General features: G+C 41.5%; 1 protein-coding gene and 1 pseudogene across 1 annotated transcript in view; both read left to right on the top strand.

Annotated features, from left to right (window-relative positions):
• Nucleotides 1–26228, top strand: part of TULP4 (TUB like protein 4) — a 209456-nt gene that overhangs the window by 146604 nt on the left and 36624 nt on the right. The window contains exons 5-7 of the mRNA XM_032485260.1: nucleotides 15487–15667; nucleotides 18141–18275; nucleotides 24094–24260. Of these exons, the coding sequence (XP_032341151.1) occupies nucleotides 15487–15667; nucleotides 18141–18275; nucleotides 24094–24260 (483 nt within the window). The remainder of the gene's footprint in view (nucleotides 1–15486; nucleotides 15668–18140; nucleotides 18276–24093; nucleotides 24261–26228) is intronic.
• Nucleotides 3028–3202, top strand: LOC116665550 (annotated as a pseudogene).

Genomic DNA, 26228 nt, shown 5'->3' on the forward strand with positions numbered 1-26228 from the left:
AGTGTTTGCTGCTGATGTTAACAGCCCTAATGAAACACAGGTATTCTTCACTTTATATATGAGATTTTAAAGTTTCGGGAACTGAGTTTTTTTCATCATAATTTTACTTTAAATATTCCTGTAAGGGAATCTTTTCTATTTGAAAGAATATTCTGTAGAAATTGTCCTTGTTCAGAAGGCAGTTTGGTGTGAAATGAGAATTCTTTACCCAAAACATCTTTTTGCTAAATGTCCAGGCTTTCGTTTTCCATCAGTAGAGATAATGTTTGTTTGTAAATACTAGAACTTTCTTTAAAAGGAGGACTTAAGTACTTAAATAGACCTAATATTTTCTTAGGTACTTTAAACCATGATTGCAAATAAACTAGAAAGAGTCTTGGTTGGTACATCTTAAATAGCCCCAAGACACGACTTTCCATTTCTCAGATCTTAGCACATGCAGGTGTGAGTGGGGTGAAATCTTCTTCTCTGGCCTCCATCCTGGTGTGTTATTTTGTTGTTTTTGTTGTTTTTAACTTAGGAAGAGAGAAGGTTTATTCTTTTTGATCTGGGATACAAATGGTGGGTCCCAGGCTGCCTCTCATCAGCTGAAAGGAGGTTTTTCACAAAACGTGGACCCTCCTGATCAGTGTCTGGTGTCTGCCGATGTGATCAGTGATCCTGAGACCACCAGTATTTGTACAACAACTCTAAATGCATTCAGTACCACGACACGGACAACAATGAGAAAAATCACTAAAAGCACCCTTTGTGCCTGTGTGAAATGAAAGCCATTTTTATGTACACACTTTGCAAGAAATACGACCTTACTTGCCTTTGGGAATAGATTGGAGTCAGAACTCAAGTGATGTAGCAGAATCGGTAAAGGGGATATTTTCAGTGCAGGATTAATTCATTTAGTCCTAATAATTAAAAAGTAAAAAATTTAAATTATTATTATACAAATCTTTTCTGAGATATTAATTGATGAAAAAGGAACTATTAGAGATAGTAATATACACTTAATGTTTTTAACACATTATAGTAGTCAGTTGCAAAGAATAATTATTCATTTTATTTTGAAATATAAGGTTATGTTTAAGGTACCAATATAGAATTGAAGTAGATTGCTAACTCCCTGAAAGTATTGTAAGTGATAAATGATTCTTGGGGTTTTTAAATTATATAATTTTTAAAACTTTATTAAAAATTCAGTAACACATCAAAAATAAATAGAATAAAGAACCCACATATTTTACCACATATGCTGTTTTATCCCTTTATTCTTTTTTTCCCCTGTGCTATGTTTAAAGCAGATCCCAGATAGCATGTCCTTTCACCCATACTTACTTCATTATAAATCTCTTCAAAATATGAGGTTTCCTTCCGTAACCACAATGCTGTTATCACACTGCCTCTTTTCTTTACTTTGAAGGAGGTTCTTGCAGATTAAAATGAGTAATTTGTCTGGAGCTTGGATTAGCCATGGCTTTAAAGGAGGACATCTGTTGCACCAGAAGAGATGGGTGGTCATTCTGAAGTTTTTCTTTGTCTTGCACTGTCAGAGAGGAAACGGTTTATAAAGGAAACTTTAAAAAGCAATGTAAGGCTTAGTTTTCTCAGCTAAAAGTGTGATGTTGCCACCACAGTTTTATAAATGAAAAGTAATTTACTGATATTTGACATACAGGTAATGACTGCCTCTTAGATAGAGGCCCACTCTTTGATATTAAAAAAAGTCAAACTTAACAAAACAAAAATGAAAAGAATCACAATTTATTATTCGCAAGGAGTGTTCTGTTCCCTGTAAGGAGACATTTTCCTCTGCTGGCTGTGTAGTGCTGGCTTCGCAGAGACTCAGCCGACTGCCCCTGCAGTGCCGCTCTCACTTCCCCCAGAGAGCCCACGCCTCGTCCTTTCAGGTGGTAATTGTAGGAACTGCATGGGTCTTAGCACCCCTGGGAAGACGTGAAAGCCATTGTGCTAACACAGCAGGGAAAAAAACATAGAAATCTCTCTCACACAAGCTCTTGTACTGAAATTATTTATTATTACTATTTTTGTAATCCACAAACTTACTGGAGTCAACAACTCAGTGAACCATTCTAATTCTGAAGACCTCAATGGTGAATGAACTGTAAGTAGGTTAAAGGACCTGCACAGTAGAGTTCCTACCTAGTGGCTTGTGGGAACACAGCTTTGAAATTAGACTTACTCTAAACCAGTGGGAAGAGTGACTCTTTTCCCTCCCTCCCCATTAGATTTTCCCATGACTTTTTAGTGGTGCACATAGTTTAAAAACTACAGTAAAAGGGAAGCCCATCTCTATTTTAAGTCTTGAACTGAATGTAATGTAGAAATGATTCTTGCCAAAATAGGCAAAGAGGATGTGAGTAACAAAGAAAATAATGGAAACATATTCAGAAAAGGAAGTCAGGAGATGGCCTCCACCCTTTATGGCTGTCTATAGAATTATTAACAACGTTTAAAATTTTTTTAGATTTTATTTGTATGTATTCTGGATATTCTGTTGAGCTCTTCACAGGAGAATATACATTTATTTAGCAAAAATGGGTGAAACTATTGTGTTTGTACTGTTTTGTGCTATTTTGGTTGAGTAACAGTGGCAATTAAGATGTTTAAAAATTAAATTGCTCTGTTATCTCTAGACTGAGATCATTGATGAATCACTATATAAAACTCTCAATATATATAAATTATAAAATATTCTAAATAAAAAAGCTTTCTTGAAATTTACATTTAATGATTTAGGTTAAGAATGAAAGATAGGAGGCAATTATTCATGTTCACTGGCTGTTATTAAGTACACCTTCTAAAGAATATGTTGAGCAGGACTGACATTAGCAAGATGGCAGAATAGCAAGCCCTGTAGCCTCCTTTCTTCAACAGACACACCAAATCAACAATACACAGACTAATTCCCTTTGTGAGAAATCCAGAAACTAGTTGAGAGCCTTCTGCACCACAGGTGTGTGTGAAACCAGCCACATTCGAGCTGGTAGGAAAATTTGAGGTACCCTCTTGTCAAGCTTTGCGCAGTGGCAGTATCATAGCCAATGAGGTTTATCCAAGGTGTGATTATTGCTAATTGAAAACTTTCCCCCAAATCACTACCCCTGGCAAAGTGCCATGTGATTAGGCACTAGCTCTCAGCTTCTCCTTGGGAAGAGATGGGAAGAACTGGACCGTACATCTGATGTTCTGATTTTATTCTGGGTGTGGCCTAAGCCACTGGCTTCTGTCTCACCTTTCTCAAAGGGCTGGTAGGACACCTGGGGGCCACTGAGAACAAAGATGGCAGTTTGAACTAGAACTCATTACAGCCCCTCCTCCTGGCCCAGTGCAGCATGAGCTGGTGAAAAACCACAGATTCCAGCACCTACCTTGGGAGGGAAGGAGTTGGACCATATATCCAATGTTCCAGATTTTCTCAGGGCTGCTCAAGGGACTGGCTTCTGTCCTGGAGCACTGACAGGACCAGCATACCCTAGATGTCTTGGGGCCACTAAGAACAAAGACGGTGGTTTGGACCAGCATGATGGCTTGAGAGACCACTAGAGTCTCTGAAAGGGCTGATTGTGAGGGTCTTCTTTTTTTATAGTCCTAGTCCATGAAGATTGGGAAAGGTGGCTGTTTTTGTCTCATGCACAGGCACCAACACAGAGAGTCAAGAAAAATGAAGAAACAGGGAAATAAGTCCCAAACAAAGGTACAAGATAAATCTCCAGCCCCTGACCCCAGTGAAACGAAAATATATAATTTACCTGACAGAGAACTCAGAATAGCAGTCACAAAGATGCTCAGAGGTCAAGAGCACAGTGTGTAAACAAAGTGAGGTTTTCAACAAAGAGTTTTTAAGTGTTTTTTTTAAATTAGAGATTACGGCACTAAAGAGTACAATAAATGAAATGAAAAAGACACTGCGCAGTTATCAGCAGCAGATTAGGTGAAGCAGTAGAAAGAATCAGCAAACTTGAAGATGGGTCATTGGAAGTTATCTAGTCAGAGAGAAAAAAAAGTGAGATACAATATCACTGATTATCAGAGAGATGCAAATCGAAACCACAATGTGGTATCACCTCACACCAGTCAGAATGACCATCATTAAAAAGTCCACAAACGGTAAATGTTGGAGAAGGTGTGGAGAAAAGGGAACCCTCCTACACTGTTGTTGGGAATGTAGTTTAGTGTAACCATTATGGAAAACAGAGTGGAGATTCCTCAAAAAACTAAAAATAGACTTATCCTATGATCCAGCAATCCCACTTCTGGGTATATATCCAGAGGGAACTAGTTCGAAAAGATACATGCACCCTAGTGTTCATAGCAGCACTGTATACAATAGCCAAGACATGGAATCAACCTAAATGTACATTGACAGAGGACTGGATAAAGAAGTTGTGGTATATTAATACAATGCCGTACTACTCAGCCATAAGAAAAAATTAAATAATGCTGTTCGCATCAACTTGGATCGTCGTTCTAAATGAAGTAAGCCAGAAAGAAAAACACCATGCTATCACTCATATGTGGAATCTAAAAAAAGAAAAAAGACACTAATGAACTCATCTACAAAACAGAAACAGACTTCCAGACACAGTAAACAATCTTATGGTTACTAGGGGGAAAAAAGGGTGGGAAGGGATAAATTTGGGAGTTCAAGATTTGCAAATATTAACTACTATAGATAAAAATAGATTAAAAAAACAAATTTCTTCTGTATAGCACAGGGAACTATAATCAATATATTGTAATGACCTTTAATGAAAAAGAATATGAAAACAAATATATGTATGCATATGTATGACTGGGACATTATACTGTACACCAGAGACTGACATATTGTAACTGATTATACTTCAATAAATAAATAAATAAAAATTTAAAAAATAAAATAATAGGACAGAGGTTAAAAAAAAGTGACATGGAGTGAAGAAAGCTTGAGAGACTTGTGAGACACTGTCAGGTGAACCAACATATGTATCATGGGAGTCTCAGAAGAAAAGAGAGAGAAAGGGGCAGAATACTTATTCAAAGAAATAATGACTGAAAACTTCCCAAATCTGCAGAAGGAAATAGACATCCAGTTTCGGGGTCCCTCATGGATCCCAAATAAGATGAACTCAAAGAAATCCACATTGTCAGAAATCCAAAGGCAAAGAGAACTTTGAAATCAGCAAGAGAAAAGCAACTTGTCTCATAGAAGGAAACTCCCATAACACTGTAAGTGAATTTTTCAGCAGAAACCTTGCAGTCCAGAAGGAGATATGACTATGTATTCAAAGTGCCAAATGGAAAAAAAAAAAAGCAAAAAACAAAACTGCAAGTTGAGGATGCTATATCTGGCAACACTGTCCTTCAGAAATGATGGAGAGATAAAGGCTTTCCCAGATATATAAAAGTCGGTGTAGTTTGTCACCACTAGACCTACCTTACAAGAAATGCTAAAGGGAGTTCTTTAAGTTGAAATGAAAGGATGATAAACAACATGAAAGCATATGAAGGTACAAAACTCTAATGAAGATATAGATAAATAGGGAATATTTTGTCATTGTAATGGTGGTGGGTAAATCGCCTTTAATTCTAATAAAAGTTAATGGACAACTACTAAAAATAACTACAATTATACAAATATGTCAGAGGATGTACAATATAAAAATAAAAATAAATATATAAAATATATAAATTACGACATCAGTAACAAAATGCAGTAGGAGGGAAGAAATAAAAGAGTAGAATTTTTTTATGAAACTGAAGTTGTTATGAGTTTAAAATAGACTGACATGACTGTAATTTCTTTTATGTAAGCTCCATGGTGAGCACAAAGGAAGTATCTATAGAGATATGCAAAAGAAAAAAGAGACAGGACTGAAAGCATATGGATATAGAAAATCTGAAACACAAAGGAAGACAGCCAGAGAGGAAAAGATGGATGAAAGAACTGTAAGACTGACAGAAAACAGTTAACAGAATGGCAATAATAAGTCCTCCCCTGGCAGTAATTAACATTAAATGTAAAGTGGATTAAACTCCCTAAGAAAAAGACACAAAATAGCTAAATGGATGAAAAAAACAACATCCAACTATATGCTGCCTGTAGGAGACTGACTTTAGATTTAAGATTGTATACAGGCAGAGAGTGAAGGATGGAAAAAGTTATTCCATGTAAACGATAACCAAAAGAGAACAAGGGTGACTATGTATCAGACAAAATAGATGTTAACTTAAAAACTGTCACAAGATTACCATAATACTAAGTGAAGAAGGTCAGACAGAGAAAGACAAATATTATATGATATTACTTATATGTGGAATCTTAAAAGAAAAAGGATACAAATAAACTTATTTTCAAAACAGAAACAGACTCACAGACATAGAAACCAACTTATGGTTACCAAAGGGGAAAGGGGCAGGGGAGGGATAAATTAGGAGCTTGTAATTAACATACACACTACTTTATATAAAATAGATAAACAGCAATGTCCTACTATATAGCAGAAGGAATATCTTGTAACAACCTATAATGGAAAAGAATAGGAAAAAGAATATATATATATATATATACACACACACACACACACACACACACACACATATATAACGGAATCATTTTGCTGTACATCAGAAACTAACACAACATTGTAAATCAACTGTACTTCAATTTTAAAAAGGTGCAACAATGAAAAACAATAACAAAGAATTGAAAGGTTAATAAAATACGTCTATAGATTTGAATTAAAAATTGTACCCAAATTCAAAAAAAAAAAAAGCTGCTACAAGAGATAAGGAAAGACGTTATATAAAGGCAAAAGGATCAATTCATCAGTGAAGTATAATAATTATAAGTATATATTCATGCAACATTAGAGTTTCTAAATATATTAAACACTGTTAGTATATAAAGCAAATATGGACAGAACTGAAAGGAAAGATAGCAATATAGTAATGGTAGGAGACCTCACTACTCCACTCTCAATACTAGATAGAACATCCAGATGGAATCCATGAAGAAGCAGTGAACTTTAACAGCACTATAAACCAAGTAGACCTAACAGACAGATGTAGAACATGTCAACAAAAGCAGAATATATATTCTTCTCAAACACACAAGGAATATTCTCCAAGGATAGATCACTTGTTAGGTTACAAAAGAATCTCAACAAATTTAAGAAATTTGAAATTGTATCACATTATGTTTTTGATCACAGAGGATTGAAACTAGAAATGAATAGCAGAAGTTCTACTGGAAAGTTCACAAATATGTGGAAGTTAAAGAACACATTCTTGATTAACCAGTGGACCGAAGAAGAAATCAAAAGGGAAATTAGAAAATACCTTGAGACAAATGAAAATGAAATCACAACATGCCAAAACTTATGGAATGCTGCAAAGGCAGTCCTAAGAGGGATGTTTATAGCAATAAATACCTACAATAAAAAAGGAGGAAAGATCTCAAATAAACAATCTAACTTATACCTCAAAGAAGTAGAAAAAACAATTTAGCCCAACGTTAGCAGAAGGAAGGAAATAATAAAGATTAGAGCAGAAATAAAATGCAATGGAAGAAAGAAAGAATTTAAAAATCAATGAAACTGAAGAGTTGATTTTCTGAAAGAAATTAACAAAAATGATAAACATTTAGCTAGATTAACTAAAAAGATAGATGACTCAAATCAAATCGTAAATGAAAGAGGAGACATTACAGCTGATGTCACAGAAAAAGGATCATTAGCAACTACTACGAACAGTTACATACCAACAAATTGGATAACCTAGAAGAAATGGGCAAGTTCCTAGAAGCATTTAACCTGCCGAGACTGAATTATGAAGAAATAGAAAATATGAACAGACCTGCAACTAGTAAGGAGGTGGAGTCAGTGATCAGAAACAACAAGGAAAATGCCAGGACCAGGTGGCTCAGCTGCCTGACGTTTAAAGAAGAATTAACGCTATTCCTTTCTAATCTCTTCCAAAAACTTGAAAAGGAGGGGATACTTCCAAACTCGTTTACGAGGCTAGCATTACCCTGATACCAAAGCTAGACAAAGAGGCTATAAGAAAATTACAGACCAATATCTCTGCTGAACATAGATTCAAAAATCCTCAACAAAACACTAGCAAGCCAAATTAAACAGCACATTAAAAGGATCTTACACAACAATCAAGTGGAATGTATCCTTAGGATGCAAGGATGTTCATAGAAACATATAAAAATCAAAGTAATACACCACATTAGCAGAATATATGATAAGAACCACATGATCATCTCAATAGATGTCGCAAAAGCATTTGACAAAATTCAACATCATTTAATGATAAGAAAACTTTAAACAAACAAGGAATAGAAGGAAATTACTCCAACATAATGAAGGCCATGTATGAAAATTCCACAGCTAATACCATACTCAGTGGTGAAGAACTGAAACCTTTTATTTTGTGATCAAGAACAAGATGATACGTACTCACTTTACTTTTATTCAGCAAGTCTTAGAGCACTTTGGCAAGAAAAGGAAATAAAGGGCATTCAAATAGAAAAGGAAGAAGTAATAGCATAATCTTATATGTAGAAAACCATGAAAGACTATACACAAAAAACTGGTAGAATAAATAAATTCAGTAAAATTTCAGGATTCAAAACCAGTATACAAAAGTTAGTTGCATTTTTATACACTACCAGTGGGCTATCTAAAAAAGAAATGAAGGAAACAGTCCCATTTACAAATGCACCAAAAGGAATGAAATACTTCAGAAAAAACTTAATCAAGGAGATGAAAGGCTTGTACAAACTATCAAACACTCAGGAAAGAAATTAAAGAAGACACCAGTAAGTGGAAAGACATTCTGTGTTCATAGACTGAAAGACCTGATATCATTAAAATGTCTGTCCTACTCAAAGTCATCTACAGATTCAATGTAATCCATATCAAAATACCAATGACGTTTTTTAGAGATAAGAAATCCTAAAATTCAAATGAAATCACAAAAGTCCTAGAATAACCAAAACAGTGTTGTGAAAAAGAACAAAACTGATGGAATCACACGTCCTGATTACAAAATATATTACAATGCAGGACACAAAATAAAACAGTGTGGTATTGGCATAAATACCAATGGTGTAGAATCCAACGGAACAGAAATTAACTGTATACAGTCAACTGATCTTCAACAGGGGTGCCAAGAATATACAATGAGGAAGGTAGTCTCTTCAATAAATAGTTCTAGGTAAACTGGATATCGTATTCACATCACAAATGATTTCATACAGATCCCCCCCACCAAATGATTTCATACAGATTCATATTCTCTCTCCCCCCCTCCCCCTCCCCCCCCCCCCCCCCAGACATGAGCAAACACTAGCATAGTTTCTCTCTGCACAGGGCCGTTTAGTTAAGGATGACAACTCAAGCCTCCTGATGTTCTTGCCTGGGAAAGCTCAAGGCTGCCAAAAATGTCCTGTTTGTTCCAGACAACACCTGAAAGTAGGGCCCTTGTCTCCCAGTCTCTGGACCTTCCATAAGCACCAGTCAGCAGAACCCAGATGGCTTAATCCCACTGACACACCCTGCCTCCCACTTCTGTAAAGTCCCACTTCCCTGACTCCGTGGTAGCCCCCACCTCCCTCCTCGCTACACTATCATCTCCCTTTAAGATGCCCAGTCATGTCTGCCCAAGTGGGAGTTGCGTTCAGCTCTTCCTGACTGCACAGTGACTCCTGGTTAAAATCTGCCCTTGCCTCCTTGACTTGTGTCCAGCTTTGCTGATCCTTGACACCAGTCACAAGGGCTGCTGTGTCTGCTGCCTTCACCACGTGCCCTGACAGCTGCTGCTGAGTCAGAAGACTTTTATTTCCTCAGACCAGGAAGTCATTTCCTCTTAGCCCTTTTCTTGAGGAAGGTTAAAGATTTGGAGCATTTTGAAACAGGAAAGGATTTGAGAGCTCATCTGATGTAACTTTTTTAGGTGACAGAAGAAAACAGTACTCAGAAAGGTAAATGATCAGTTCAAAGTTACAGGAGTAGTTACAAGTCAAAATAGAATCAGACCCCCAGCCAGCTGACTCCTCGTCCTGCGTCCTTTGCAAAGGAAAAGATGTTCCCCCAGTAGTTTTCAGCTGTCCACCCCAAACAGGCTAATTCCAGCGTAACTTAGCATTTCCTTCCCAAATTAAAGGTGGACATTCACCCCCGAAGACCACGTGGTAAGTGGCTACTCCGGGCGTTTTCACCTGCTCCCAAAGATCTGATAGAGAGCCGTATTCCTGAAACATTTCTCTCTGCCTCATTCGGTGTATACTTAAATATATTTTAATTGTTTATTAACACATTGTATAAAATTCTAAATGTTCAAAGGGATATATGATGAAAAATTCCGTTTCCTGCAATATCCCCAAGCCTCTGATCCCCAGAGGTAATTGGTGTTTCCAGTTACCTGTGTATCCTTCTGGAGATACCCTAGTTAAATGTGTTTTTTAGTTAGTCCTGTTGTCAGACTCCTCCACCCGCCATCCCCAGGAATCATGTTTGGGTGTCTTAAAGAGGTGAATAAACATAAAAATGGAGCCTGAAAGATTTGGGGAAGAATGTTTTAGTAATGGGAATTATTTAACAGATTCAGTGCCTGAGGCAGATAGAATATCTCCTTCTATTTAAAAGTCTTTAAATGTAGAATAGTAGTCTGTCATCTTTATGGGGGTTAGTTTATAAGCAGTTATTCTGCAGTGAAGAGGTGAAATGACTTGAAAATTACATTTAGCCCAAAGATACAAATTTTTATTTTACATATTTTGGTTGAGATTTCTTTCCCATATGTATCAGAATTAGTCTTAAAATGTCTGTTTTTAGAAATGATTGTTATAGTCAATTGTAAAATTACATTTCATCTTTTTTTTGAATCAGATAATATTCTGTTAATCAATTGAACAGTTCTGTTTTTCACAACTGTCTGATTTCAGTGACTATTTCCTTAGTTGCAAAATAGTCAAATCTGGCCTTGAAACATACTTGAAAACTAGCATTCTGAAACCTAACAGGGGATCTTTCAAAAAAAAGTTTTACTTTGGCAGCATCTCAGAACAGAAGTTTCTTTCTAAAGAGCAAAGGGACATCACAGCTTGTCCCTTCATAGCTCCCTCCCAGTGGCCCATTTAGACGTTTGCCACCAATGGGGCTGAAGTGACCACAGGCATATCTCAGAGATACTGTGGGCTGGGTTTCAGACCCCTGCCATAAAGCGAACACACAAAGTTTTTGGTTTCCCACTGCATATAAAAGTTACGTTTATACGATTCCCTAGTCTATTAAGTGTGCTATATATAGCATTATGTCTAAAAGAATTATATACATACCTTAATTTGAAAATATGTTATTGCTGAAAAAGGCTAACCATCATCTGATCCTTTAGCAAGTCGTAATCTTTTTGCTGGTGCAAATAAATGGAGAAAAGTCAACTCCTTTTATAACTAGTTCCAATGCTACTAGTTAAAGTCTACACAAAAAACGTGAACATTTATAGAAGGATGTATTTTTATAGTTGGAATTTCCAAATACGGTCTTTATTCAAGAATTTTGAGTACCAGTCTCTAAAAATAATGCTCCTGGTGGTATATCATCACTGGTTCCAAAATAGAAATATTTTGAAAGATTTGCTATCCTCTTCTACCTCTTTTGATTTGTGGCTTGGTTCATCTTAAATTACTAGTGATAATTACATTTTTAAATAATTAGCTCTAAAGATAGTTTACAAAGGAGTACATTTAAATGAGATTATATGTGGATACCATAATTATTTAAAAATTGCATTGGTATTAAACACTACCCTGCAGTGAGGGGCGGCCACTGAACTGGCACAGCCTAAGGATGGGCATGTTTCTACCAGTTTCTTTGGTTCTTGGTATACACCATATGAAGGGAACATTGTCCCTGCCCCTGTGTGAAGCCTGCAGTCCAGCAGAGAAAACAGCAGGAGAAATATGCAACACACTTATATCATTCATAACTAAAAATGTTTTGGAGGCCAATTTTATGGAGAAGATTTGAGCATTAGTTTAGTTTAAAGAAGAAAGGAAAGAAATTGTTGCTTCATTTGTAAGAAAACTTGGGCAGAGACCAAGGCTGTGGGCAGAAATTTATTTACTAATAGTCACTGAGCACCTACTCCTGATAGGGAGCATATGAGAAGCTGGGGGTGCAGACCTGCCCTCAGGAAGTTCATTGTTTAATGGGAAAAACAGACATGTGAAAACAAAGCAAAGTTCAAAGTGCTGTGGGGGCCGTGGTTTGTGAGACGAACTCTTGTGTGGTGCATCCCAGAAGCCTTGACATGTGATATCTCAGCACCTGTTGTGTACCAGACACTTTGCTGGATGTTGGAGACAAAACACAAGCCACAGGCTTTGCTGGCAGAGGACCTGGCTATGTATGTTGTTGGTCAGGGGGCGTGGGGATGAGATCACGTGTTTCATTTGGGACAGGTTGACTCAGGCCTGTCCTTGGCACATCCATGGGTAGGTGGCAGGTAGGTAGTTGGATGTGTGAGTCTGGAGCTTAGGGGAGAGACCCAGGCAGGGATCCAGCCCTGAATGGGGTTCTTGAGGTCATGGACATGACTGTGACTTGTGACCTCTTAGAGAGAGAAGACGGCCTAGGGCCAAGCCCAAAAAAGAGCCTGGGAGAGAGAAGCCGGCACCATCCATCCAGAGCACAAAAATCAGGGTAGACACCACAGAGATTGATGCATTTGCCCATATGTGTATTCATTATTAGACTTTTCTGTCTTGTTCTGTTGAAGTCTAAGCTTTATCTCATTGGAAGTGATTAGGCATGAAAAGAACTTGTAATAGAGGAGATGTTTAAAATCTGATTTTATGTTGTATCAGTGTTCTTCACTTATCTGACATGCTTGTTCCAAAACAGAGTAACTTCCTCCGTCATTGCTTGACGGCTAGACTTAATGCTGCCTTTTCTCTCTCTCTCTGATCTTAATGTGCATTATCTTCCAAGAGACCTGTAGTTGGAATTGATTAATGATAGGGAATTTGGAAGCTGTTCTTTTTTTTTTTTTTTCTTTGTCCTGTTTTGCTTTAGTGTGATGTTGAACACTGAAAGCTCATTAAAACACCAGTCCTTTATTCAGGAGTTAGATGGTATCTGTTGTTCTCCAAAATGGAAAAATATGAGTGTTACTCAAAAGATGCTTCAGTGCAGAGGCATTTCCTCCCTCCCTCCACAGACACTACCATTGCCATGTGTCATCTAATATGACAGGCCCTGGGGAGGTCATAGGGAGCAGAGCAGACATGGTCCACGTCCTCGGAAGCTAGCAGTCTAGCACAGGAGTCAGACAAATCAGCTAATCACGTAGTTAAGATGTGAGTGATGACTGTGCCAATGGACTGTAGGGTAACGTGGGAACCCATTACGGGAGGGGTCAGGGAACTTGTTTGGAGTTGATACATATTAATCCTGAGTACTTGAGAAGAATAATTGTTTGCTGTTGCCTGCTAATGAGCTGTGTGTATTAGAAACAAAGTCGTAAGTGATGAAATAACCCCTTCACCTGCACAAAGGCACGTGGCTACTCTTTAAAACGTGCTTGAACAAATGAGAATGTGGTCAGGGAAGAAGAGAAGCCAGCTTCCTGGAATGTCGCCTGGCACAGGGGTTCCCACACATCTTTACTTTGAAGTTACAAGAAGACGCATTCCGTATTTGTCTTCACTCAGAACTGCTTAATCAGCACGTGCAGTGCCTGCCTCTCCCAGAGCTTCCACAGGTCTGACCCACTGCTCCGGTGTCCCCATCCCTTTGCCTTTGTCACATGAGGTCTTTATAGCTATGCCAGTGAATACTTACTTTCTCTGTTGGCAACCAAAAAATTCGTTTTTTTCTAAAATGATTTTTACTGTGTTCCTAGTTAGTTTTGTCTCTTTTTCGTTTAAGCAGCATTTAATAGTGATTCATCACTGGCCCTGGGGGAAAACTGTTTTAACTTTTTTTTTTCCTTTTGGTTTTTCAGTAGTTAAAATGTAGATCATGCTTAAAGGAATATTTGATGGACAATTAGTTTATCTAAAAGAGCTCTGTAAATTCCATGAGCTTATTACTACTTAAATGAAATGTATCTTCCCTTGCAAGTAACCAGCCTGGCCTCATCATCAGGATTTATGTCCTCAGATTGACTTTTGATTGTCAGTGACTTTAATTCACTTAAGTAACAGCAAATGCTCACTGAGTGACTGCTGTACCCAAGCTCTGTTTGATGCTGCGGGTACCCCTGTGGACAGTCTTTGCCCTCAAGGAGCTTAATGTCAAAGTTAAAAGCAAAAAGAGGTATGGACCTAAAAAATCTTAAGTAACTTTCCTTTTGTGACAATCCTGATCTTTCTAGTTAGAAAGCCCTGGCTTGACCACTTAGTGACTCTGTCAACTTACTTGACCTCTGTCAAGTTGTTTCTGAATCTATAAAATGGAAATAATTTGCTTGGTTCTCACAGTGAGTTGCAGACAGATAGCCCAGTCTCATTAGACACAGAAGATACAAAGATTTTAGTGCCAACAGACACAGAAGCTGCAGAGCACCCAGCACCCAGAGCAGAGGGTAATGTGGTGTGCCGTCCATGGGGGTCCTGCTTCCTGGGCCCCCAGTGTCCCCCCGGTGATGTGAGCGGGATGACACCTCCTGTCAGGGAGGCTTCCAGCAACTATGAGCTGCTCCTTGGCTGCTCTGATGGAGGGGGTTCACCCTGTCCAGCCTTCTTCTGCCGTGCTTGTGCGGTGGCCCCAGCTGTGTGCCTGCCGACCTCCCACCTATGCTGAGGGTGGACCCCCAGGAGCTGCCCCCAGCACACGGGGCGGCGGACCATCTAAGCTCCATGCCAGCAGTGCTGCTACTGATCTCCCAGGGTGACTTTGACCATTAACAAGGTAGACTTGTTAGAATAGTGCTTGGCACAAAGTCAGCACTCAGTGAATGTATTAATACCGTTAATTCATTAGAACACTGTTAATTAAATATGTCAACACCATTATTATTCTCAGTAAAATAAAACATGAGACAAACATGCTTACATACACCTAACATTCTTCCAAATTTAAGAAAATGTTAATAATGGACTTCTGCTGCTGCTTCTTTGTCAAGAAAAATAAGTAAATATTATCCTCTTCCTAACCCTCCTCCTCCAACCCAAAAACAAAACAAAAGCAACCCACAAAAAATGACTTTGCTGGTATTTGGAAACATTCACACAACATAATGAATATATTTATTATAGTATTGGTCACATTTCAGTAATAGAGGACAAAAATTCTTGCAGTAATAGCTGCTAAGTTTCTGTTACTTAATGTTTTGTGTATTTCCTCTGTTGCTTAACTGGTCTCTTTTTTCAGTTCTAAATATATTTTGTCCTGGTAAACAAGTTGGAAGATGATGCTTGCCAGAAACTGCAGTCCTTTCTCCCCATCCATCATGGGTGCTGGTCCTTGGTTGCAGGTGCTGTTTGGCACGGCCGATGGGCAGGTGATCGTCATGGACTGTCACGGCAGGATGCTGGCCCACCTCCTCCTGCACGAGTCGGAGGGCATCCTCAGCATGTCCTGGAACTACCCTGCCTTCCTGGTGGAGGACAGCAGCGAGAGCGACACCGACTCCGACGACTACTCCCCGCCCCAAGGTAGCTCGCTGGCTCCAAGGGATGAAAGAACACAGAAGGAGAATGACCCACCTGCAGGAGGGAGGGAGGAGGGCCGCCGTGTGCACAGCACCCTAACATCCCAGGAAGTGTTCTCAGTGAAAGACAAGGTGGGGCCAGCCTGATCTGGGTTCTTGCCTTGACTATCTTCTGTCTGCCCTCCCTTCTCGCAGGGTCCCTGGTCAGGTTGATGAAGCTCCTGCGGCCTAGGTTCTCCTAGACGTACAAGGAGACTTGTGACCGTTTCCACATCCCTGGGGTGTTGTGGGGCTTAGCTGCTCAGTGAGAGTCAAGAGAGCGGGAGCTGAGATGTGCTGTGCTGTTACTGTACCTTCACGTGTGATGCTCCAAGTCCCTGCTGGTAGTAAAGCCCATAGCTCTAGCTGCGTGAGAAAAGGATTAGTTCTGCCTGTGTTGAAGGCCAGTCCGTGGGGCTGATATCCGTGTCCCCATCTTTTTTATTTCAGGCGGAAGGTCTTCCATTTCTCAGTTCAGAAGAACCTCCCTCCCTCACCCCCTGCCCCCAAGCCTCACAGTGATGTCCGATTAGAGTGGGTGACATCTGAGTTTGTTAACATTTGGGCCGTAATGAAAGATTGTTTCAGATCCCTGGGGATAGTTTCAGACTCCAGCTTCCCTCACCCCTTGCTATGTGCCTTACTCCCCAAAGCAGAAGCGTTTGGTGTCAATGCCGGCCGTCACCAACGTCAGCCTTCAGCACTGGCCAGCCCAGGGCTTTGGCTCTTCCCCAGGGTCCCTATCCCCTGCTCCAGCCTCTTTCTTTAGAAGGAAAAGATGTTATGAATAATGGAAGGGAAAGTCTCCCTGATAAGATGTCACACTGCTCAGGACTTCTGTCCTCAGCCTGGGCAGCTGTGCTCACGCCGCTTGCTGAGTGCCCTCAATGGGCAAAGGGCACATGCCGGACAGTTTCTCCCCTTCCCTGTGACTGTTGGTGTGTTTGTCCTGTGAAAGGCTGGTCCAGGGAAAGTATTTAATTTTCTCCCCCATGACTGGCTGCCGACATTGGTACTCGGAGTGCTTTTGTTTTGTCTTCTCCCTCCTGTGATAAAATGTGCTTCCCAGAGACGGGTACATACACATATTCATTCACTCATTTAGGGAGAAGGCAATGTTCATACGTGAAAAAAAAATTTAGATGGTGGTAGTGTTTCAGGGTTGATGGGTCTTGGAAGGGAGTGTGTTCTCAGCTCCTAAGTTCATTTCCTAGTAGGGCCCCGGCCTTGAGGGGAGTGTTGGTCCTTTCTCTGCCTCAGTGATAGAGTCAATGTCTTTCAACATTGGATTCAGCAGACTTTTAAGACAGAGCTTTACTAGACTGAATGCATATTTACTTATCCCCACTTACTAGGGAAAGAAACAAGATCCAGAGACCCAAGTTTATAAAGCAAGTCCAGAGTAAGTCTAAGAGTAGAATTCAGTTCCTGCTGCCACTCTAACCAGGTACCCTTTTCAGAAGCAATGGGGCCATTTGGAAGATGACTGGGATTTGCCTTTTAGATAGAGCAGGGTGTCCTTGGTGGCCCAGGGAGCTGGAGCACAGAGGTAGGTACCTGCAGCATCTTAAGGTGGAGCGAAGGAGAGTGATTACTGGGAATCCTCTTCAGGCGGGGCTGAGCAGGGGTGAGGGGTGGGTGTCAGGCTGACCCAGACCTACGGCTGCCAGAGACGAGCTCAGCATGGAGGGAAGCCCACGGGGCCTCCTGAAAGGGCCCTGATTCACCCTGGCCACGGAGGACTGACTCTTACTTTCTGAAGCAACACGTGGAAGAAGGCAGAGCCTGACCCCTCGTGGCTCCTTCCTTAACACTCATGAGTCTCCTCACCCGCACACAGCAGGGCTTCCTTCCTGGGGCTGTGCTCTGTGCAAGTAGCAGAAGTCCTTCTGAGCCACATCCAACCTCGGCCTTCTCTCCAGATTTGGGGTCTCTTACGGTAAAAGCAGAGCTCCTGGTGGCCACTATGGCTGCTTATTTCCTATAATCTTCAGTGAAATGCATTCAGTGTTGAAAAGTAACTTTTCTCTGTATGTTGGACGAAGATTAAGAAAACCTTTTCATCTCTCTTCCCACCATCTTTATACAGTATGTAATATTAAAATGATTTATGTTTACACGTGTAACACGTGACCACACAGGTTAATCAGCTTTTCACACATATGCTCAGCACTGCCCAACCGGGCCCAGGGAGATCCGCTCGGTGGCTCAGGGCTGGCTGTCCCCGCTGCCTCTCATTGCAGAGTTCTTGGGAAGCACCCTGATGCTTTGGTGTAGATCCTGAATGCTGCATGACGTTGCCCTACTTGGTAACATCCCAGTCCGGAGTCTACATCAGTAGGCAGTTTTTAGGCCCTCTGTGGGATCGCAGCGTGTGGGCCTGGATCTGGGTCACGTGCTCACTGCCTCTTTTTCACTCGGCCCTTCTGTCCCTGCAGACGGCCCAGCAGCGTACCCCATCCCAGTGCAGAACATCAAGCCGCTGCTCACCGTCAGCTTCACCTCGGGAGACATCAGCTTGATGAACAGCTACGACGACCTGTCTCCCACTGTCATCCGATCCGGGCTGAAAGGTACAGAGGGCTGCGCCTGGCCCCGGCCGCTGAGCGGCCCCGCCGCGCTTTGCCTTGCGAGCTGGCTGTCGTCCACCTGATCCTGTTGATTCTGTCCCCTGCGGTGACCTCTTCTGGGCTTACTGCAGTCTGTTCATAATGATCTTGCCTTTCACTCCTCTGCTTATGTGACAAGTCAATACCTGTCTGGTCTCATCTTGAGGAGGGATTCCTGGCAGCCATCCTCATCTTCACCTGCCCTTTCCCCACCACGGAGGAGCAGTCTCTCGGGTGTTCCGGGACTCGCCTCCAGCCGGCGCTGTCTGACAGTGATGGACGGCACTGCCGGGCCTGCAGAGCAGACGACACACAAGACAGATGACTCAGAAGCCCCTGTAATTTTAACGCTTCATAAGGAACTGATCGTTGTGCAGTAAAGTTACCTTGGCAGGCTTGTGGGGGTTCCAGAACTGTCAGACGGGGACACGAAGGCAAAGGTCAACAGTCGGGGCTGATGCCTTTCTGAGAGGTGTAATGAAATGCCGTCTCACGAGGAAATTGGTGTCCATTGGCATTGCGGGTGTTCTGAATTTTGCAGTTCAGGAATACTGCAGATGTTGGGATGCTGGTGAGTTATTTGGAAAAACAGTGCTGTCTCTTCAGGGTTGAATGGTGCAGTGTAGAAATCCCAGGCTGCCTCTGGTCCTCAGCATTACAGGGAGTGGGAAGTGGGGGCCAAACTGGAACCTTCGGTTCAACTTGCTGTGGTCATTCAAAACTGGCTTTCGGACCAGAGAGTCATAGCCACGTGCTTCTTGTCTGAATTACTGAGGAATCCCAGGGATATGGAGAACCAAGCGTGTATACTTAACTGTTGATTGGCTGGGATGCATCACACCTGCCTACACACCCCACTGAGCACTTGTTAATGCTGTTTCAAAACTGTAGAATACTTTCAGAAGCAAATTAAACTCCCTCTCTTGGGTGTCCCATGTTGCTGTGTCATAACTATAACTGCAAGGAATCATGTAGCCTGTAAACTCCTGAAGGACATGTAGAAGCCTTTCTTTATATCACATATGGGCCCGTTAGGAGCTGAGTACTTTTTTTATGATGATGATGATGATCTTAAATTCCTTCAACTTTTCTGTAATTTCTTTTCTGAGTATTCTGTCTTTTGTGGAGTTAAAACAAAAAGATGGTCATCATCAATTTCCCCGTATATTTAGTACTCCAAGCTCTGCTTTTGTTCTTCTAAAATTCTATTCTTAAACCTCGTAACTAAGTTGGTTAATTCCATCAGAACCTGCATCTGGTTCTGCAGTCCTGAACTTTGCCCTCTGCTGAGTATCTGACTGGAACTGAAAATGCCACAATTACCACCCAGTTCCTTTGTATTTATAGGGTGAATTCTTCTAATTTTTCACCATCTTGCCTACATAGGGAAACTTTGTTTTTTATTCCTTGGGTATGTTGTTTTGTTCTCTGTCTGTCAGACTAATTTTTCTATTGAACAGCACTTCTAATACATCCCTACAGATGTGCAGCAGAGGATGAGGAGCACGAGGATGAGGTGACGCGGGGAGGCGACCCACAGTAGCCCCCCCCAATGGGAAAGTTCTTGACTTGAGATTTATGCTAAAATACAGGCAAAGTTAGCATTCTTGTTTAATTACCTGACTGTAAGTCTAAATCTAAGGTAGAATGTGTTCAGTCATCTACACTTTCATGGACGAGGTGCTCTTGCGCTAAGTCTTCCTAGTTTCAGAAAGTTGGGTGAAACTTCAGTAAATTGGTGTCATCCTGTAGGTGCTGCATGTAGCCAATTTCTCTTTTCTGTCTTGATTTCAGAATATTTTAAGGATTCAGTCTTACACGTGGCGTGATCAGCAGTAGTTTTTTGAAAATTTTTGTCTACTACTTCATGGGATATGTCAGTAAATACTGGGGAGAGGTCGCCAGGTGCTGTCAGAGATGACTCGTGGCAGCTGCTTCCGCCCACAGTAACCTGTCCTGTCTCAGGCTGATCGGTTGCTTGACTCATGAGGTACAGACAGTCCCTGACTTTCTATGGTTCGACTTGGTACAAAAGCAACGTGTGTTTGGTAGAAACTGTACTTTGAATTTTTTATCTGGCTCTTGTCTGGTTTAGCAGTGCATGGTCTGATCCTCTCCCGTGATGCCGGGCAGTGGCGGCGAGTGCAGTCCCGGTCAGGCCAGCGGTCCTGAGGGCCAGCAGCCCACACACTTCTAGCCGCTTTGCACCAGATGCTCTGTTTTTCACTTTCAGTGCAGTAGTCAATCACGTGAGATACTCAGCGCTTTATTGTAAGATAGGCTTTGTGTTAGATGGTGAGGCCAAGGTTGGTGTTCTGAGCACATTAAAGGTAGGCTTGGTAACCTAGGATGTCCCGTAGGTAGGGTGTATTCAGTGCCTTTTCAATTTACCATGGGTTTATCCAGACGTAACCCTATTGTAAGTTGAGGAAGATCTGTAGACTGAAAAGGTCTGGTATTTCTTGTTTACTGAAATACTTTTTATTTCAAAGAAATACCATCAGAAAACTTTTCCAGTGAAGAAATGTGACTCATGGTATTCTCCAGCTTTCACCAACACTGTGCTTTACGTCATGTGCGGAAGAGCTTAGAATGCCGGATTCCTTGTGGTCCCCGCCATCGGCCCTCTTCCCCACCACCTGTCAGACTTCATCGCAGATTCACAGAGGTGGGGGGGATTCTGCTTTGCAGATGTTTGCTGAGAAGGTTCTGCCTTGAAGAAAACTCTGCTGAGTATCCCAGCCTTCAGGGACTTCCGTTTATAATTAGAAATTGGTTCACCTTATTTGGACTATATTGTGACTTTTCTCCGTCTTGAGGATGTAATGGAAAAAGACTGTCTCCCTCTATTCATGATAGTCCCCGGACTTGGGGACCTGCAAATTAGACTAACGAAAGACTGATGGACGAGAGAAACACACAGAAGTGTGACGATGTGCACTGTGTTTACCTGTGGAAGCACGCGGAGATGAGTAACTCAGTGCCGCACAGCGAGCTCTTGTCAACATAAAAGAGCCAAAGTTTCTCACTGCTGACGAGGTACCAAATTTTGACCCTCCAGGCTTTTACCAGAAAAGATCCATAAAACTGTGTAGTGAAAGTAGGATAGTGTTATTCTGCTGGCTTTCTCTGTGTAGAATGCTTAAGAGACCAAAACTTCACACACACACACCTCAGAATGATCAAGAAGAATCAGTGCTTCGGGAAGATGGGCCTCTGTTGTGCTTTGGAACTCCCCACACCCTGGGAGACTGTGCTAAGCACTCCGGGAAAAGTGAGGAGCGGCTGCCTGGATAAGGCACTAGTCCTTTCCTTCTAGGTGATATTTTGAAATACATTTTTAGAGGCTAAAATAAATGAAATTTTTACTAAAACTTTGGGCAAAGATATTGGGAATCATTTTCTGGAATAAGATGAGCAAAGCTTACCAGAAGTGTTTGGGACAGTAAAGGCTCTGTCCTGGCCACATGCAGACGTTTCTGTCCCTGCTCCTTCCACATTGTGGCACCTAAAAATGCAATAAACACTTGATTCTTGTTTCATTCTGTACTAATGCAGGAGGATTTTAATCTCCCTAGGAGCTCAGCCCCTGGAGAGCACTGACACACCCCTGCCCTGGCTGGCACTAGGCTTTTCTTTCTTGGTCCCACTCTGGAGTTCTTCGGGCCAGGGTTTTGTAGAGGTAACCTGTTTCCCCAGTGACTGGTGTGCCTGTCATGGGCATCAGGACTGGTTTATGCCAAATATCAAGGGGCTCACACCTGTTTCTGCATCTTTTTAATGTTCTTGGTTGTATTATTACCAGAGCAAGAAAGAAATGACATCATTCCTATGAAACTTTGTTTTTGCAAAAGAATGACTTACCTTTGTAGATTACAGCTGTCTCAGTATAACATTATAACTATAGCGAAGAAACCCCTGAGCATTTATTTGCCTGTAAATATTTGGGCTCATTGTTACTCAGATAGCGCCATCTAGTAGAAGGGGTCGTGAGCACAAGGGATCCCTGGATTCATTTTTGAGCAACCTCTGAATGGCTTCTGTGCCTGGGTCCACCCTGCAGGGGCAACAGCCCACTTTTCTGTTGGGAAAAACCACCATGTCACAGAAACTTTTTAAAATAAATACATAACAGAAAGAATGGTGCAGGAGCTCACTCGCCTATGCTGAGCAAAGCGGGTCAGCCGAGGGCCGTGGGGACTGAGAGCTGTTGTCCTCACTTCCGTGATACTGCAGTGAGGTTTCTGTCCTAAACAAGGTAGATTCCCTCTCTTTGCTATCCTCACCCATCAATGTTAGTTGCACCTCCCTTTGACTTCCTTGTTTTTCCAAGGCTGCTGTCCAGAGATGGCCATTTCGGGTTCATTATCACCACCAGGCTTTTCACTGAAGCATCGAGCCATTTGCACGTCCAGAGCACATTCTGGTCCACACACAAATTCTCCAGCGCCCCCACCTCATCTGTCTTTAGATCTTATTCATCGTGATACTTACTTGATTCTTTTAAGTTATTTTTCATTTTCGGATTTGTACTTAACCTTATTGACTTCTTTCTATAGGAAAAAGAAAAAAAAAACCCTCTATTTACTAATGCTTTTACTATCTCAGATTGTTGAGTTTTCCTTGTTTTCTGTTTGTAACTGCTTCCTCTCAGCCCTCTGCTACTTCTGTCTCAAGATTTCTATCTGCAACTGACTTGACAAGCAATCTCTCAGTTCCCTGGGTCTGGAGAGCTGTCTTGTCCCAGGGACCACTGTCCAATCTTAAAGGGAAGTTAAGGAACTTCAGTGACCTCAGAATGTGCTGATGTTGACATCAGAATTGGTACTACACATGAGTAAGAGAGATGCTGTTATTACATGTGACCTGGGAGAGCTCAGGAACTGGCAAATTCCAGACCCAGCTCTGAAGCCCATCCCTGTCCTGGCGGTGCACCTTTAAATTCCAGCCTCTCTGCAGGACAGGCCATGGACTTTCGGATTTCAGTGATCTTTGGATAAGCCAGATATGGTTTTAGGGTCCTGAGGAAAAAAAACTATGCTATAAATCTTATTTACTAATAGCTGATTTTACCAGCAAGAATAAATTGCTCACATTGGAATTAGACAAACCATCTAATAGCCATTTCTTACAGATATTGAATGGCTTCTAGGTGAGCATCACATCTTCACTGTGAAAATTTCTCTGACAACACTACCACCCACAGAAGCTTTATCTTCTTTTCTGAGCCTCCAAAACATCCAAAAGCTGAGTGAAAGTCACGGCCTTCATCTGCAAACATGTCCTTTATCTGAGCGTTATCTGCCCGTTGGTGCACAGAAATCAAATGAATATAAATTTAGGCCCTGCTCTTGATCTGCATTTTCCTTTCAGCTTCTGTGAGCTCCCTGAGTCATCTCTGAGCGGGGCCCAGTCGCGGGAAGAGCACGTTGGGGTGTGCAGCATCGGGCTGTGCGGTCCCCCTCGCGCTCCCGGGTTCTTCCCATCTCCTGACGGAAGTGCTGGTTGGGAGGTGGACATTTGACACCCAGCTTCATCATATGTGGCTTCCTCCTGGTTTAGATATGTTTCAGGGGAATGCAGTCCCCATCCACATAATCAGACATCTGTGTTTAAGTAGAGTCTGTGTTGCCTTCAGGGAAATCGTAGCTGTCGTCTTCATGAGAGAAAGGGGACGAGCCACTGGTGTGTTTGCTCAGCGGTTCTGTTGTTTAAACTGCTTAAAGGAAAGTTCAGGAAGGGTACCCTCCTTGTACTCAACGTTTCTTCTCTGTGATTTCAGAGGTGGTGGCCCAGTGGTGCACGCAGGGAGACCTCCTGGCAGTCGCTGGTATGGAACGGCAGACCCAGCTCGGTGACCTTCCCAATGGCCCTCTTCTGAAGAGTGCCATGGTCAAGTTCTACAATGTTCGGGGGGAGCACATCTTTACCCTGGACACGCTTGTGCAGGTAAGGACGAGCGTCAGACACACTGACGCTGCGGCGCTAGCATGCCCCTGGCCTCCGCCGAATACACCTGAGTTGTTTCTACTCATTATATTGATCTGTCACAGAATTTAATCTTTTGTTGACCTAAATTAAATTATGGGGTATGAACCAAAAGAAATAAAGGGAAAATAAGTTTTCACCTTTCAACCAAAATACTTTATTCCATTCCCCAAATGAGTGAATGGTGAGTAAGCGGAGTGAGCTGGTGTTTATCGTCAGTCTCAGGTAGAAATCAGAAACTTGCAGAAGCGAATGCTGACCCTGATGTTGTTTGTTATGCCAGTAATGTGCCTTTACCTTTAAACTAAATTATTAAACAGTAAGTAAAAAAGCTTCAAAGTCTTTAAGAAAGTGTGGGCCCCTTGCTATTTGCTTTTATTTCCCCAAAATATTTAGACCGTTTCTGGTCTGGACCAGTTATCGTGGAGGCAAAATTCCTTCTGGTGGAGGTGCAGCAGAGACAGGTCTGAGAGTGAGTTGAGGGCTGATGGGGGTGAAAATAAACTAGGGGCTTATGTCCTAACCTTACCCAGCTCATCAGAGAGACAGGTACACCAGATTTGGGGAAATTTGTAATTAGATGCAGACAGTAATTATTTAAATATATTTTTATTGTAGCATAATACACATAACATAAAATTTACTATTTTAACCACTTTTAAGCATGTTACATTATTGTGTAACCGATTTGTAGAACTTCTTTATCTTGCAAAACTGAAACTGTATGTGTACCATCTTGTTTCTGTGAATTTGACTGTTCTTCATACCTCATGTAAGTGGCATCATCCAGTGTTTGTCTCTTTGTGTCTGGCTTGTTTCACTTAGCATGATGTCCTCGAGGTTCATCCACATTGTAGCGTGTGTCAGAATTTCCCTCCTTTGTAAGGCTGAATAATAGGCCATTATGCATATACGTCTATCTCGTTTATCCATTCATCCATCAGTGGACATTTGGTTTTCCTCCAGCTTTTGGCTGTTATGAATGACGCTGCTATAAACAGGGATATGCAAATATCTCTTTGAGCTGCTGCTTTCAGTTCTTTTAGATAAATACCCAGAAGTTGAATTGCTAGGTTATACAGTAATTCTAATTTTTTGAATTTCCACGGTGTTTGAATTTCCACGTGGCTGCACTATTTTACATCCCTGCCAGTGATGCACAGATACCAGCCTCTCTACATCCTCACCAGCACTTGTTATTTTTTGAGTTTTTGATAGGAACCATCCAAGTGGATGTGAGTGGTGTCTCATTGTGGTTTTGATTTGTATTTCCTTGGTGATTAGTTATGTTGAGCATCTTTTCAAGTACTTGACCATTTGTATATATTCCTTGGAAAAATGTCTGTTCAAGACCCTTGCCCATTTTTAAATTGAGTTATTAGTTTTTCTGTTGTTGAGTTGTAGGATTTAAATGTATCTTTTAGACAGTGTAATATCTTCCGTGAGCAGATAAGCATATTTGTTTGTTCATTTGTTCAAGCATCCAGCAAACATATTTTGAGGGGCTACTGTGCAGCTGGCCCTGAGCTCAGAGCTCTGAGCGCCAGTGTATAGGCATGTGATGCAGAAGCCACTCAAGATAACAACTGAAATCTTACATCCTGGCCAGAGTGGGCTAGTGTGTTTGAAGTGAGAGTCAGTGTTGCGCACACCTCCTCCACAAGCTTTGGAGGCAGAAGTGGTACAGGCTGCCTCAGATTAGGAATTGGAGAGATTAATGTAGCAGAAAGACAAAAAAATGGAAGGAGTTTAGGAAACTACTAAGGATGTTATAGAAATGAGCAGCCACGGAATCTGGATGGGTGGAAGCTCTGTGACCTGAGACTGTCGAGTGTAAAGTCATAATAAGGGATGTTCAGGAAGACGTGATAGCACAGGGTGGGGAGCTGTGGTTGGAAAGGAAAGTCAAATTTGTACTGTAGAAGCAAG

This window comes from Camelus ferus, chromosome 8 (assembly GCF_009834535.1).
Source record: "Camelus ferus isolate YT-003-E chromosome 8, BCGSAC_Cfer_1.0, whole genome shotgun sequence".
In the NCBI taxonomy this organism is placed as follows: Eukaryota; Metazoa; Chordata; class Mammalia; order Artiodactyla; family Camelidae; genus Camelus; species Camelus ferus.